Source organism: Panulirus ornatus, chromosome 56, assembly GCF_036320965.1.
Source record: "Panulirus ornatus isolate Po-2019 chromosome 56, ASM3632096v1, whole genome shotgun sequence".
NCBI lineage: Eukaryota > Metazoa > Arthropoda > Malacostraca > Decapoda > Palinuridae > Panulirus > Panulirus ornatus.
Window position 1 is genome coordinate 11,463,661 of NC_092279.1, and position 17,522 is coordinate 11,481,182.

Sequence of the window (17,522 nt, forward strand, 5' to 3'; positions counted from 1 at the left end):
TTATTCACATTTACTCTTAACTTTCTTCTTTCACACACTTTACCAAGCTCGGTCACCAGCTTCTGCAGTTTCTCACATGAATCAGCGACCAGCGCTGTATCATCAGCGAACAACAACTGACTCACTTCCCAAGCTCTCTCATCTCCAACAGACTTCATACTTGCCCCTCTTTCCAAAACTCTTGCATTCACATCCCTAACAACCCCATCCATAAACAAATTAAACAACCATGGAGACATCACACACCCCTGCCGCAAACCTACATTCACTGAGAACCAATCACTTTCCTCTCTTCCTACACGTACACATGCCTTACATCCTCGATAAAAACTTTTCACTGCTTCTAACAACTTGCCTCCTACACCATATATTCTTAATACCTTCCACAGAGCATCCCTATCAACTCTGTCATATGCCTTCTCCAGATCCATAAATGCTACATACAAATCCATTTGCTTTTCTAAGTATTTCTCACATACATTCTTCAAAGCAAACATCTGATCCACACATCCTCTACCACTTCTGAAACCACACTGCTCTTCCCCAATCTGATGCTCTGTACATGCCTTCACCCTCTCAATCAATACCCTCCCATATAATTTACCAGGAATACTCAACAAACTTATACCTCTGTAATTTGAGCACTCACTCTTATCCCCTTTACCTTTGTACAATGGCACTATGCACGCATTCCGCCAATCCTCAGGCACCTCACCATGAGTCATACATACATTAAATAACCTAACCAACCAGTCAACAATACAGTCACCTCCTTTTTTAATAAATTCCACTGCAATACCATCCAAACCTGATGCCTTGCCGGCTTTCATCTTTATATATATATATATATATATATATATATATATATATATATATATATATATATATATATATATATATATATATATATATATATATATATATATATATATATATATATACATATATATATATATATATATATATATATATATATATATATATATATATATATATATATATATATATAAATATATATTATATCAGGACCTATTTCTGAAAGAGAATTCTGTCGTTTCCCAGGACCTTTCTAAAGGCTCATGTAGCCCGAGGTTGCATTACTTCCATAAACAGGAAAATGTTGACTCCTTTGAGTGAGTTCTTTAACGAGAATTTTCCCAAAGTTACCTTTTCACTCACGGCGTGTGTGTGTGTGTGTGTGTGTGTGTGTGTGTGTGTGTGTGTGTGTGTGTGTGTGTGTGTATGAATTGGGTTTTAATGATGGCAAATGTTTAAGAGAAAGTGTATTTTTTTTCTTCAGAATCACAGATTTTTTCTTGGAAACAACTCAGTGTTTGGAGAAAGTCGTGGAAAGGGACCTGGACGCACTCCCTAATCAGACCCCTAGGGAGGTTGCTGACCCGCACTGCCAATTGTCCAACGCTTTGGTTTCGCTCCCAGTGACCGCTGAGGGCTAACCCATTTATGTCTCTCTCTCTCTCTCTCTCTCTCTCTCTCTCTCTCTCTCTCTCTCTCTCTCTCTCTCTCTCTCTCTCTCTCTCTCTCTCACACACAAACACACACTATGCAGGTGAGAGACGAACAAACATGGGAAGGTTTAGAATGATTTCTCATTAAACTCAGTGAACAATTATCATTCCCAGAAATCTGTGATATATGGAAATCTAATGCACCTCTTTCTTTACGACCAAAATTTCTACTGAAATTCATTTCATAAACTGAACCCGACTATAAGTACTGTAACTGTGGCAACTTTGCTGATCAAGGCAGTACTGTGTCAGGGTGGAGGACTCATGGACGTATATAGTCGTACGAAGGCAGTCGTTTCCTGACAATCAGCGACGCGAACGCAAAACAAACTTTGTAGATTCAAAGTGCGTGTGAGGGAGAGCATTACTACGGGAACAATACTGGCGGCTGCAGTATTATCATCTCACTACGCGGTGTCCACCTCGAAGGTCAGTAAAGAGGAAACATCGCAGGAATCTGCAGAGGACTTTCACCGTTATACACCATTTGCGGTGTTACCGAGGCAATTTGACGGAGAAAGTCACAGATGTAGCAGCTCAGATGGCCTAGATGCTTTCAGCAACACAGCATAGCTCAAAATCGTCCAGGAAGTAGTTGTGAATACTTAGAATGAACAGAAGTGGGCTCGTTAGATTTGCAAAGGGTAACGTACTGAGGTCTAAAGTTCACTGTAAACTGGTTTCATAGGTATCCTCCTCCAGCTCCAGAGCGGCAAGACGAACACTGGGTTCGTGCGTCATTCATGCTTCGCGTCTGCAGGCTGCATAAACAAACCCACACTGGACAAAAACCCGAAAATCAGAAACCCTCGCCTTTGAATTGTTCTATTGGCGCGTGTCTCCTAAAGAATGTTTTTAGCACTTCAAGCAAATACAGTATATTATTGACACCTCGTCTGACATCACTAAAATTCAGTTACTAGTATCTAACTTGCTGTGATCTTCCCGGGTTGATGATGTAGACATAATCATCTCATTATTTCCTGGAATCCGATAGTGATAAGTTCACATGGTAAAGGTCGCCACTCATCTCGTGACTCTTGACTTCTTGCTATAACTAAAGTTTTGATAACGATCTTGATATCATCGCTGACCAATAGTCATCGTTCGAAGACATCTTCCTTGGTTGGCTTCTCTTTTTGTTGTGATACCCGGGAACTTGAAAATCAGGGTCTGAAAATCTCGCAATAATTACTTACATTCCAAGTTATTAAAGCCGACTGACGCTTCCATAATTGTGGCCAACAACTTTGCCTCGCTGCCAGTCCCTAGGATTGCGAAGTCTCATCGTTTAACGTAATTAGCGTAATCACAAGCGACTGGTATGTCTGCTCGTGAGAGAATAGAATGGACGATTACAAGATAACTTATAAATCTCACTGTGTATGTAGCACATCCTTCCTTGGCTCAGTGTAATGCGTATAGACACATACAATGCAGTATGATGAATGTTATATATAATCTCCAGATGAAGCAAAATATGTATACTCGTCGCTACCCAGATGAGGGGCACGTTGGCTGCTTAACTAAAAGTTCCTTAGGATGAGAAGGCTTTACAATGATACCCGAATTCGCACTATTCAATAAGATTTTACTTGAACTGCAAGAGTTTTGATTTAGATGTTCACATGAGGATCATTTCAACATTAAAGTCGATAGATTTTCACGCAGTTCATACCATGGCCCCTCAGTGTTTTTGTGTGTATGCTAAAAAAAAAAAATATGGTGCCTGTGGTTACACCGAGAGTGAAAAGTCACCTTTGGCAAGCCTGTATCATCGTCAGTTGACGATAGGAAGTCTCGTCAAGGAACTTCTCGCTCTAAACGAGTTCATTATTCCACTGCTTCCGACTGTATTGCAGCTTCCAAACTGTAAGAAACCATAAAAGGGGTCCAGGAAGTAAGAGGCTGGGAGAGTGGGGCCCCTTACCTCGTCCTGGAAGAGTGAGGCTGGGAGAATGGAGCATACCCAAGTCGGTTGGGGGAGGGTATATGCTCCCTAGTATACTGATACATCGGGCTGGAAGAATGCTGGGGAGTTTGCCTTTAGTCCCAGGACCGAAGAGTCGGGAATGGTGAGTAAGGGAAGCTCCACCTCCCCCTATCCTGGAACTGTCCTACGGGGGAATGTGAGGTATGTGGGATTGTGTACCAATCAAAGCCTACTACTCTGTGAACATGGTGAGGAGGGAAGTCATGGATGTCATTAGGCTCACATACTCGTGGGTTGATGGAGGTCAATGCACATACACACATTCTGTCTTACACATCACATTTGACTACTTAAAATCACACGACACTGACTATTAACTCTTAAGTTCTCCTTAGGTGAGCGCTGCTCGGTAGTCTTGCGTATGGAAAACTCTCGTCATGGCAAACTCTCGTCATTAGTAAGGGAACGTAGAACTCACTCCCCATGCTGTGCAATTAGGTAAATAGGTAAGTGGAAGACATACATTTCTCGTCATAACGCTGCCTCCGACCCACTGCTACCTAACTTTAAGTTAATCTGTAATAAAAAAAAGTTAGGTAAGTTATCGTAATAATATTGAGAGTGTCTCCCCTCGACGTAAAATATACTGTGATTGAATTTTCATTTAGTATGCTAAAGAGGCCGGCACGGGGCGCCACTACCGTCTATACCCCCCTCCCCGGGAGGTTCATCTCCCCTTTCCAACTTGTGGCCTACATTACCTCTTCTTCATCTCTTGTCTTAAATTGCGAGGAATTTTGTGGGATAATATTAATTTTAAGTCATCCTATTTCAGCTCAGAATTTCCATAGTATTAGCTATGTTAAAAAGAGAGTGCATCTTTGAGACCTTAATTTCCGCATAAAAAGTCGGATGGTTATGTTGTAACCCATAGCCAGCTAAGTTCCCTTGCGACACGGTGGAATTTCCTGTGATCAGAAGTGTGGAAGATAATGATATAACTAATTCTGAAGGTGTCAAGACTTGGGAACATTCCTGCGGAGTCACATTATAGAGAAAAGCGAGGAGGATAAGTTCGGATAAATTCGGAAGAAGTTGTGGCGAACAAGACGAAAACATCGATATCCGGTTAGGCTGTTTCGCAACCTGGTCAGCATGTATAAAGAGAAGTCTTAGAGGTGACTCTGGAAGACTAGCGTACGTACATAATCGTGTCGCATTATCCAAGCCTTTCCCATCATTATTAGAAGTAAACGGCTGGATAATGCTGGGCGTGTGGCACAGATGATGTTTCATTTTATCCATGAGTAATAAGAACATTTTGTAAAATCATTCTGATAGAAGTAAATCAGAACTTAACTAAGAGTAAATGTATGTAGTTGCTGCTGCAACGATCAAATAATTTCAAATATACCTGACGCTGGAGTATTGAGTTTGGCCCACAAAACCCGTTTCAACACGACGCGTATAGACCTATACTATGTATGGTCAAAGTCTCTGACCATTAAACCGACCATATTTTGGCTGCAGAAAGAGGAAGATGTTCATAAAACATACGAATACATCCATCATAGTACTGGAAATCGTAAAGGTAATAAGCCATTTGTTTATTCTCAATACTTTAATGAACCAATAAGTGAATATTGATGATACTGATTAGCTTCAATGATTAAAGTTAGATTATTAATGAAAAAGATATCGATGATCCATGTGCAGTGGCATACTGCAGCGAATGAAATGGCGGGTCTAGCTGCCTGTGCGTCTTAACGTCAGGAAACAATTATGTCGGCGTGGAAGTGACTCATTGTGAAGCAGGAATCTCTGGAGCGGCCTCTGCTGGGTCAGGGTTATACTTTCGCTGTGATCTTTGACATACTTGTTCGCCTGGCTATTGTGAAAGGATTATTTCTACTCATCGAATATTGGATAACGAGTAAATAATGAAAGGGTAAAGGAGAAGCGTGGTAATAAAAAGAGCCTGGTTGATATAACTGAAGAGGGTGCACTGAAATGGTCTGGACGAAAGGAGAGAATGAGTGAGGAATGGTTGACAAAGAGGATGAATATGTCAGGAGTGGAGGGAACAAGGAGAACGGGGAGACAAAATTGGAGATGGAAAGATCGAGTGAAAAAGATTTTGAGCGATAGGGGCCTGAACATGCAGGAGGGTGAAAGGAGTGAACGGGATAGAGTGAATTGGAACATGTGGTATACTGGCTTCGACGTGTTTTCAATAGACTGAACCAGGGCATGTGAGGCTTCTGAGGTAAACCATGGAATGGTCTGAGGGCCTGATTGTGGAAAGGGAGCTGTAGTTTCGATGCATTACACATGACAGCTAGAGAATGAATGTGGGCAGATGCATTCTTCATCTGTTCCTGGCGCTACCTCGCAAACGCGGGAAACCAGTAAAGTATGGAGATACATATATATATATATATATATATATATATATATATATGATAGTGCGATGCTGGAATTTGCCTGCATGTCGTCGCACCGCGAATGAAATGTCAACTTAAGCGAAACTGTATCATCTTCAATGGACGAAGGAGTATAGTTTCGTCGAGGAACTTCTCACTCTAGTCTATCATTCCTGTTTCGATTTAGAGCACAGCCTCAAGCTTCAAGAGCCCCATTAAAGAGATCCAAGGATTCTGTATTTATTTAATCATGTTAGTGATAACAGACCTGCCCTTGAAAGGAAGACGGAACGTTGAAGTGAAGAATTTATATGAAAGTAAAGAATTTCACACTTTATATGAAGAGTGAAAGCAAAAGACATCTTACTGGTAAGATGTGTTGCTCAAGACTTCCCTGACTGTATATTGCTTCCCATCTACATCGATCCTTTTAACGAAGACCTCATCTGTCTGATCCCTGATTATCGTTTCATCGGTTCCCAGACCACAGCTGTTCGTGACACAGGTCTGTAGTTTCAGGGTAACCCCCGTCTCGTTTACCTTGTTCCATCCTTGCGCTCCTTCGCCCCATTGTTACAAAATCCTATTGAAATATGACCTCAAGAAGCACGGTTAGTGGCTTGTATAGGATTTCTATACATTCTTGTACCGCAAGTGACGAGTGTATCTGATTCTGAGGCCTTATATTGGTCAGTTTCTTCAAAAACTTCATTACGTTCTTTTGCTCGTCCTTAAAACCTTCTTTCATTTGATAAGTTTCGTTTCATTCCCTCAGTTGTCTTATCGCTGGTCTGTGAATGCATTTGAGCAGCACAATTCCCAGATACAACATGGTTCCCGGTAACTGCTGTTATCACCTTCTCGTTCCACTCACCAACTCCTACGTCTAGGCCTAACTACACTCACAATAATATCCCAAAGGTTCTCCCAGCATTTCGTTTATTACTACAACTTTTCTTTCGAAAATGATTAGGCTTTCCATCTATCCTATGTCGCTGAACAAATCATTTCTTAACCTCACATTTTTGGTAGTACTGTTTACCGTGCCCTCTCTCCTGACCCCGTACTATGCCAAACACACTTCGCGTACTGTTTAATAAGTGGAGACTTGAAATTTCGTTGTAATTTCTTTCTGCATTACAATGTGTCCGTTAACCAGTTCTCTGCCGTGGGATACAAATTTCTGTGGCACAATAGACCCTAAGGTATATCGCCATCGCCTCCCCACACGCATATACGAATCATTTCTTCACCAAAATACATGTTATTGATGCAAGAACCATTCTGTATTCAGATCCTCAACGGACGTTCTTTATTCCCTCCTCCTGATTCCGTTCTAGTACCTTGTAATAGCTCCAGTATTCTCTTTCTAGCCTATTCTCATACTCGACATCCTCATTTCGTCCTGCCTTACTGAGCTCCACACCTCACCTAACCATTCCATGATGATCTCATCAGATCCTGTTGGCTGTCTGTCCGTGCACATCCCCAGAACATCTAAGTCAAACTCTTTCCATCTTGTATACGGTATGGAAGTACCATGATAGAGAACAGTCAGCGCCATCCTGAATCATAAATCATTTCTCCAAACAAAGAAGTTTTGTATGCTACCTGGAACAATGTTGCCTCAATAGTTCCTACTTGGAGAAAAACCTGTGTACTTTAACCTTTTCCGTACGCAAGGTCCTCCTCAAGCATTAGTCAGCCTAGTTTTCGTGTGCGTCAGCGCGATGTTTCTGCAACAGGCGATTTAATTATGAGCAAAAAGGTCTCGCAGGGAAATCCTTTGACTGGTGTTACGTAAGAGTGGCAGTAGTGAGGCCGTGAGCAGAGGCGTGTCTGACGTCATGGCTCGCGCCCACAACGATGGGCCAAGCGGACGGTGATATCAAAGTCATGACTCAGACTCCGCCATTACACTACCAATGATAATGACGTGAATATTCGCTAGAATAATCTAGGATGTATTTCAGCAAATACAATCGAGTCCTAATGCACGAAGGACAAACTGTCATGACTAACTGCCTGTCTTTCTGCCAGTAAATACTAACTGCATCTATGTGCTCTGGTTCCACACTGATTCTTTCTGATTCTTTTCTGAAAATTGACCATACATGTAGAGGATATAAAGAAGGAATATCACATCCTCACCGAGATGTAGTGAGGGTCTGTAATGGGTAATAACATTCCATTTACATTCCTAGCTCCTTCGCCTCAGACATAATGTACAGAGACTGTGTTACCCTGCCATACCAGTTGGTTCCTCTCTCGTTACACGATAATACTGAGCTAGTCTCGTACCTGACCTAAGACCTGCTAAATATAGAAGACGCCCGTTCCGGCTTGAAGAAAAATTTCAGTTATGCAACGGAAATGATTCCTTCAGGTTGAGTTCCTGTTCAACATCTTGCAGCCGCTGATGGAACTTTAGAATGGCGATGATGAATTGATCTGAACCATTCGAGTTCGATTCTACTTTTAATATATCATAACTACCAATCTGATAACGAGAGTTTGAAAATCTGAAAGTCATAAAATTCCACACATAATAAAGCGTCATCCTGACCCCAAATACTCTCCTTTACCTCATTTCGAATAATCGGGGAAAAAAATCCTTTAAAAAGTTACCTTACCTTAGGATTTACTGAAGTGACGTTGTCTTCGTCAACTTACAAGATCATCCATTGATGGATGGAAGAGAGTATACGGCATTACGAAACTAAACTCTTGTGTCAGCTTACGCTTAGTTTTCATTGTCGTCACCTGTTTTAGTTTGTAAACTTCTTTACATCACATATTTTACCCTCTGGCTACTGCTTAACATGATTACCTTACATTTTACTTTTAGTTTGAGTAGAGAGGCCTATGGTTGGTTGGTGGTTTGTGAGTGAGGTTATATTGTCATGAGTGGATAGGTGACCCTGGGTAAGTGACACAGTGGATTAGTAGTTGATGAATAAAGGGCTGATGGGTTAGTAGAGAGATGGTGATAGGTAGGTGGCCAGTGGGTAGGTGATGATAGTTGCACGGCTGTTGGGTTGGTGGTGGTGCATAGGTGGGGTTAGGTAAGTGGCGTGGTGGGTACGTGGTGGGGTTAGATGGTGCCTATGAACGTGCACTTCACAGAACACATGATACCCTCCAACAACCAGGATTCGAACTGAGAACCTTTCTCTCACAGCTAACAAAAAAGAAATCGATAAACTTATCTTTCGAAATTATTTTTCACTCTCTATCCCCATCAAACACTTTGAAGCTACGCCAGTGTCGAGGGAAGTTATCTGTTCTAATTTTGCTAGCGGGCACCGCGGCCGTTACGTCAGTTACAAGGTGGTGTTGGCCAGACACCTCAGGTTCTCGCTTGTATCATCTCACTGGTCTTACACTGATGGCTTCGCGGGACTGAATCTCGTAAGGGGTAATCTTGTAGGGACATATTCTTAAACTACTGCAAATTGCTTGCTCTCATGTAAGCCAGGTTAGACATGGATGAGGGTAGGGTAGGGTGGGTTTACATACTTGCATATTAGTTTTATTAGTTTTGCAGCAACACCGGTGTCTCAAACGTATCACAATTAGGCTTAAGTGTGTCAGTTAATCCCGTTGTTCAAGTACCTGTGTGGTACTCGTTTCGTTGCCGGCTGGATAAAACCTTAATCTATCCAATGGGACCCGTTGAGATAATCATATCAGAGGGAAGGCCTCTTACCATATTACGCTTACTCGTAATATACATATTGCAATTATCTGAGAAACCATGACAGATAAAGAGAACCCGAGATGTTACACAGAACCATAAGAAAGATCCAGAGATCCTTTAAAAACATATGAGACAAAGATCAAAATATTCCATATCAAACCCTTAAAAAGAAGATATCCTTAAACTCGAGTAGATTCTATGGTCGTGGAAGTTATCAATAAGGACTGGTAAATGGCCTCTTAAACGTAAAGCAAGAATTTTTTCAATAGTTCACATCCCAGATCGCTCCGTAGGCTTCCCAGTTAAATAAAACCAAAAGGAGCAAGAAACATCTAAACATCTTTCGTGGAAAACCACGCGAGTCAGTGATCATACATTTCATATGGCTAGTGACGGAAAAAAACAGATACTTCACATATAACCTTGAGACACTCAGCCGATGATTCCACTGATGAATCTATAAGAGAAACAGAGAGAATCGTTTCTGCTTGCCCTCTGACGAGATTTTCCCATGACTTAGGTCTAGCGGGTAGCGTTCACCGGATATGTCAACAGCATCTGGTGTTCCCAGATGGTCTTTTTCCCATTTACTGACCAGACGCTACCTCGATCAATTAGGTTACTCTGACTGTGTGAGAAGTTATATGTCCAATCTGGTATGGTTGCTGACAAAACGAAGGATAGATTTAGACTATAATCAATTAAAAGCTTTGTTCTATACGTCTCTACCACGTAGGGGTTTATCCTGATTTCCTTTTAGTAATCAGGCATTTGACTTTGAGCAGTTGTCAACATTCTCTAAAATATCATTGTAAAATATGATGTGAACCTTCAGCTTAAGCACAGCAGTGTGTAACATTTCTCTAGTGACCAGTTACTACAGCTACAGATAAAAATATATGTTGGCGAAAATGAAACTGATTATCATAACAGTACAACGAAGATAACAGTGATTATTGGAGACATGGTGGCGCACCGGACGCTACTTTCACGTCGCTTCAGCGTCGGGAAAGCCCCTTTGTGAGTCTTTTGAGTTTGAAGAACATTAACATAAACAAATTTTGAACGTCCTTGTTTGGGACACCACTTCTGCAAAATTACGTAGTACAGAAGTTTCACTCCTGTATGCACTTGTTCCAAAATATCGTCCTGAAAACCTTACGTGACGGGTCGAGAGGATAAACAGTCAACCATTCCTGCTCTTGAAAGTATCAATATCTGGTAACAATCCATCCTTTCCCTAAGTCCTCTTGACCAACTTCGTTTAGATGTACAACATCCCGAGAACTGCATACGACAAGAAAATATGATCCGTGCGTAGTTTTAGGGACCATCTTGCGATTCTTTGGGAAGATATTTCCCATACACGTTTCTCTAGATTTTATAATACACCAAAACCTTGGGCTCTCAGAATCAGAGTCCAACTTGACGTCTTTACACAAATCTCTGCCTTCTAGAACGTGTCTAACTGGGTGTATGAGCAACATGAATTACTCCCCTCCAAAGCATAGCCTGATGAGCGTATGAGAAACCTGTAGGTCCAGCCGAGTGTATGAGCAACATACGCGAGTCGCTCCCCTGCAGAGCATGTTATACCGAGTGTATGAACAGCATCAATGAACCTCTATTTTTCAAGACTCGTCTCACTTAGTCTACGAGCAGCATACATGAATCTTTGCACTCCAGATCTTGTTCTGATAATTGTGTGAGCATTATACATGTCTATACCTTCCATCTCTCTTGCTACCGAGTATGAGAGTAACGTGACTTACCTCATCGTCGGAATATCCAAGATACTCATTCGCCGACACACCTGACCACTGTCAGTTAGTCAGGTCGTGTTCTTTGCATACATACCCGTCGTTAGATGGTGTGGTTGTGAGGTGTTACCTACCTGGTTCGGAATGATATGTGGTGTAGTGTTACCTTCTGGGTGTGTGGTAGTGGTGTTGTATTGCTCACCTGGGAGTGGAAGAGGAGGACTAGCAGGAGGAGGGTGAAGTGCCAGCAGACTGTCATGGTGCCGCGCCCTTGCCTGCTGGGAGGGGCACGGCGCCAGTGGCCACTCCCTGCCTGGGGAGCTTGAGGATCCAGCGGGTCGGAGTCCCGACGATTCCAACAGGGGTGACGCTCACCTCCCCACACCGGGACGCGCGCGGCAAGTCTCGACTCTGTGTACTGAGCAAATGCCCTCCAGTCCCTGAGTAACTATTGCGATTGGCTTTTTCCCTGAAAGAAATGAAATCCTGTGAATTTCTTATATTTATGAGCGAATGAGGATTATCAGTAAGACGAAAACAAGTTTGAGGTTCATAAGCAGCCCGTACGGAGATGAACCTATTCTTCGTGTCTCGCGAAGACGCGATCTTTTGGTGGTGGACAAACTGTTCGAGAGTTAAGTATAACAACTGAAGATTTTCCGAGAAAATTAATGCAATTCTTTTTTATCGAGTATAAGGAGGACGTTACTTCTCGTTCAACGAATGAATTTACTACACAGTATAATCGATGAAATAAGTTAAAGAAATGTGTGATCGCGCGTGACACTCGCTATGTACTGTGAATGTGGAGTAAAATCAGCTGCAAGTGTCGGAGACTAACACGCTGCAGAAGGAGCGTACCGACGGGAGCGGAGGAGAAGCGAAGAGCTACGCGGCTGGGGCGGTACTGGAGGCGAGCCACAGCCAGCGTCCGGAGACGGCAGAGGACCACCGCGATGTGAGCTTCCATCCGGCAGCCCCGCCACTCACCAGACGGCGGCGACGACGGCGCACGTCACGACCCGCCATCTAGGGATGGGGAATATGGAGGGAGAGGGAGGGGTACCAGGGGCACAAGACAGAGTTCTAGGAGGCTCCATCAACACCCGGAGGCACCACCAACAGCAGGAGACTCCTTAATTAATAGCAGGAAAATTCAGTGACAGTAAAAGACAACACCAGCAAGCAGGACACTCCACCAATAGCGTGAGGCTGTTATTAAGGACAACAGTGGGAGATTTCACCAATAACTGGAGGCTGTATTACCGACAAGAGCAGGAGCCTCCACCAACACCTGGAGGCTGCCCTGACAACTGCAGGAGACTCCACCAACAGCTGGAGGCTGTATAAACAACAACAGCAGGAGACTCCACCAACAGCTGGAGGCTTTATCAACAGCAGGAGACTCCACCAACGGTTTAAGGCTGTATTAATAATGGGAAACCACCAACAGCTGGAGGCTGTATTAACAACGGGAGACTCCACCAACAGCTGGAGGCTATATTAACAAAAGCAACATGAGGCTCTACCAAAAGATGGAGGCTGTATTAAAGGCAAAAGCTGGAATCTGTATCAACAACAACAGCATGAGGTTCCATCAATGGCAAAGGAGCACCAACGGCACGGGTAAATCACTAACGGCAGGAGGTGCACCATCACCACCAGGGATGAACTCCAGTAACAGAACTTCATCAACACCAGCGGTGCACCAACCGCTGAGTCACATCTATATGAAGGCTAGGTAGGAGGGTCGGGAGTAGCAGAAGAGTAACACCAGGAGAGAAGGGCACTTATAAAAGATGCACTATCAGAAGGATGTGCAATGACACAGAAGGGTGCAACGTCAGGAGGGAGTGCATTGACACCAAAAGGTAGACCGGTAGGGAGGTTCATTGACAACATAAGTGCCGCGGCAGGAGAGGGTAGGTCTACTGACAATACGTGTATCGTCAGGTAGGGATGCAGTGACACCAGAAGGCGTACCGGCAAGAGGGGAGGCATTGACGATATATGATGCACTGTCAGGAGCGGGTGTACTAAAAACAGACGGTACACTACTAGCATGGGTGAAACGACTGAAGTTGCACCATCAAAAGGGGTGTAACGACAGTCGAAGATACACCACCAGCAGGGGTGTAGCGACAGTAGAAGGTACACCATCAACAGGGGTGTAGCGGCAGTAGAAGGTACACCATTAACAGGGGTGTAGCGACAGTAGAAGGTACGCCATCAGCTGTAACGACAACAGTAGGTAAACAAGCAAGAGTGTAACAACAATAGAAGGTACAATGGCAAAAGTGGAATGCCTCAGTAGTAGTAAAAGATACCCATAGTGGGGCGTGAAAACTACAAAGATCTATATCATATGGAATAAAAGGTCAACAGAATGTGGGTTAGACGGGAGTGCAGGTAAGATGAAGCAGATGGAGTCGAGGTGATGATCCGGGGGCTGTGGGGACCATGACAACTGAATTCAAATAGCAACAAACCACTGGGTAATAACGAGGCTGTTTGTGACAGTGGAAGAGAACACAAACTTATGGGGTATTGTGGGAAGAATAAATGGACATACATTTTTTTTTTTTTTTTGTAAAGAGGAACACTGGTGGTCTACAGGCATGAGAAGTGTAATAAATGAACGAGATGAGGCCTTGAAAAATTTTGGTGCCATGAGCATCAACAGCAAAGACGTTGTAGCTTTCCCTGTTCCTTCAGCTATAAGCTGAGAGTTTACTAGACCCTTGTCAGAGATAAGTATAACTCTAATCATACTGGAGAAGAGTGAGCTTTGAGTATTTTCCTGCATGAGGATTACATAATGTCTCTTGAAAATAAGAAGAGTAAGAGAGAATAATGAAAATGAACATCACACGTCTATAGGTTCTCGGGTACGTAAAGGAAAAGTGGGAGCGTTGTAAGGTTTCATGAACGGGAGGTGTAGCTTCAGAATTCGAGATATTAAGGGAAAATCAGCAAGAAGGCTGGAGCTGCAATAAGCGGTATAGGTAAGAAAAAGAAAAAAGTTGTCTTCCTAAAAGTTTTTGAAAATATCAAAGTGGAAACTCCTGATATGCTAATTTGGCAGAGGCTGGTGGCTGGACGAGGCAATACCCCGTCACAAATATACGGCTTGCTGCTTATTGTCGTGCGAACGTAGGGCAGAAAATTAATCATTTTTAACGTTTCGTTCGCATTCCCCCTAAAATCGTAACGCTAGTCAACACGGGTGGCTTTTATTTTATTTCTTATATTTCTAATATCCGCTCGCCTTGTCTCGCCTAAGCTAGGTTGATTCAGAAATAGTTGACCGGGCCTTCGAGGTAAAATCCTTGCTTGAGGTCTGTTCCTATTTTTAGTCATAATACAGGAGTTATTATTCAACTAACTATTGATAGTGTCGTATACAATAAAAAAAAAAATCATTCTTCTATTCTTCTACGTATCTCTACAATACCTTCTCTTTCTACTTATTTTCCCAGCGACTATTTAGAAGTTTCCTTTCTGATATACTCATTACTCATCTGACTGTGGAATATTTTTGCCCGTGCTATGTAGGCTACTGGATATAAAGAAATTTGTTCACCAAATATTTCCCTACACATAAAATATGTTTATTGGGCATCATTATCGTTCTACATAATCGTCCAATTATGTATGTACACGTTATGTGCTTATGTATTGCGTCAAACATACAAGCATTCCCCTTCCCTCAAAGAGGGAAAAAACAGGAAAGATAAGAGGTGTCCGGAAAGAAAGCGATGGGGACAACACTGAGAAGAGAAAGTTTGGTGGTCTGCCATATCAGTCCCAACTAGAGAAGAAACTGATACAGATATGACTCCGCTCCCTCAGTCTTTCCCTCTTCACGATTTTCGCTCCAGAGAACTCCCGCTCCGCCCACGGCGGCCAGGAACTTTGCCCAAACAACGGAATGTTTTAGATATCACTTCGATCATTTTTTAAATTTTCCTCAATTCTCATAATTTTGCCTCAGGATTCATTTATGAGTTTATGATTAATAGTGCTGATGAAAATAGATAGCTTATTCTTTATGACTGACCTCTAATCTTACCCTTGTTGCAGCCAGTTGTGTTTCTCACAGACTTTATCTCCTTTTCCGCTTTAGCGAGGTAGCGTCAGATGAAGCAAAAAAGATATCCTTGTACGCAAGCATCCACTCTGTAGCTGCCATGTTTGGTGTACCAAAACTTCCATTCAGTCATACCCGAAACTACTCTCTCGTTTACCTTAGCCACTTCATATGCCCAGGTTTAGCCCATCGTCAGCAAATCCCGTATTCACTATATAGCTGCAGTCCTTTCTATCCAATACATGACTCCTAAATGCTTCATACCTCCAAAGCTTCTTTATTCTGTTCTTCCATAACACCCTCCCCCTTCCTTCCATCCACTTCAGAGACACAGATGCTCTTCGTTAGTTTTTGTTCACTCATCCTTTCCAAATGTCCGAACCATTTCAGTTAACCTGCTTCGGCCTCTCTATCTGACTGTGTTCGCCGCCATACCTCTCTCAACATCATTTCTTACGATCGATCCATCTCATGGCCCGCATCGTCAGCAGGTATTATATTTCCAGCATATTCCGAGACTCACAGCCGTGCAGCACTGCCGGGACTATCATACCTTCAGATATACTCATCTTTGCCCCTACAGGCACTGACTATTCCTTTGATACAACCTTTAATGCACATACGATCGTTATTGCCCTCTTCCTGAATGTGATTCGCTTCATCTTCTTTGGTTCTATCTGCTGCCAGGTCAACTCTCAGGTACCTAAAGGACTCCAATTCCTCTGGATCCTCCATTTTAAGCTCACACTCAAACTATCTTACCTCAACCCCTGCTGCACCTTCTAACCTTACTTTTGTTCACGTTTACTTGCAAATTTCTTCTTTTTCATGCTATATCAAAACTTTGTTACCAGTTTCTAGAGTTTCTAGAGCTCTACCATCTGCAAACAGCACTTGTATCATCTCATCCCCCTCCCCCTCTCCTCTGCACAAAACTGACTCACCCCTTTCTCCAAGACTCTTGTAATATACCTCCTTTTCACCCCCGTCCATGAACAGATTAAACAGCCATTTTGACATCACATCCTTAACGCAAATCCAGCTTCACGAGGAACCACTCATCTTCCTTTCTTGCATACACACCTTACTTCCCTAGTATGAATTCCTCACTACTTTTAGTAACTTTCCATTTTTCCCATATCGGTTGCATATTTCTTTGGGCATCTCTGTCATTGCTGTCAGGCACATATTCCAGATTAATAAATGTTAGAGACAGGTCACTTTTTCTCTAAGGATTTCTCACTCGTTCGTCAAAGCATCACTTTACACATGCTGCACCTCTCCCGAAACTACATTGCTCCTCCTTAAATAGCTACTCTGGCACATCAGTTATATTTCAAGCAAGCACACCTTACTCAGTATAAATAATTTTCACCTATAATTTCATCAGCTCACGCGAATACCTCTAGCGTTGTCTTCACTATAACCAAGGTTACACTTAAATTCAAGAAAATTTTGCAACCTCTACCATCTCTGTGATGACCAAATTCTCTCATACAGTAGTCAGATATTCCACAATTGAGAACGAGCCATCGTAATGAAAGGACCTCTGACAGGCAAAAACCTGGCAACTTTTACAACAGATATACTCACTCAATAGCCTAAAACACCTGAGCTGTCCCCGTATAAACGAAAATCTTCAAAACAGACAAATTTGTCAACAAGGCCGTCGAAGTCATTTCGTACATCCTAGGAAAGCCACTTACACCGAATTCAACCGTAAATTGCTTGTGTTCCCAAATCCACCAGTTTATCTCATGGGGCACTCATTATTGTCCTACCAGTAAATTCACCTCATGAAAATTATTAAATCTTGTAAACCAGACTCGTAATTGGATCTTTTCAATTTAGAGAGAGAGGAAAAAAATATTCCATGGTCAAATGTCAGAAAAAAGCTATACCTCATATCATAATGTTATATCGGTCTGTACAGTGAGCTGGGAACAATAGGATGAAACATATTGAACATCCCAGACCGGGGTTCGACAAATATTTGCAAATGTCTGTCCATATACTGCTTGCAGTCTATCACGTATGCTTACATTTAGTGTAAATATAAGTAAACAACTAGATATCACACTAGTACA

The 17,522-nt window shown here is 42.5% G+C and overlaps 1 protein-coding gene across 2 annotated transcripts in view; it reads right to left on the reverse strand.

The window, feature by feature from the left end:
• The window catches only part of LOC139765884 (uncharacterized), a 99,343-nt gene extending 87,016 nt beyond the window's left edge, over positions 1-12,327 (reverse strand). The window contains exons 1-2 of one of the 2 annotated variants that reach the window (XM_071693767.1): positions 12,207-12,327; positions 11,548-11,814 (exon numbers count right to left, since the gene is read on the reverse strand). In XM_071693767.1, coding sequence (XP_071549868.1) covers positions 11,548-11,604 — 57 coding nt within the window. In that variant the 5' untranslated portion in view covers positions 11,605-11,814; positions 12,207-12,327. Of the gene's footprint in view, positions 1-11,547; positions 11,815-12,186 lie in introns of both variants that reach the window. The other variant, XM_071693768.1, reaches the window with a different exon arrangement.
• Positions 12,328-17,522: the final 5,195 nt, after the last annotated feature.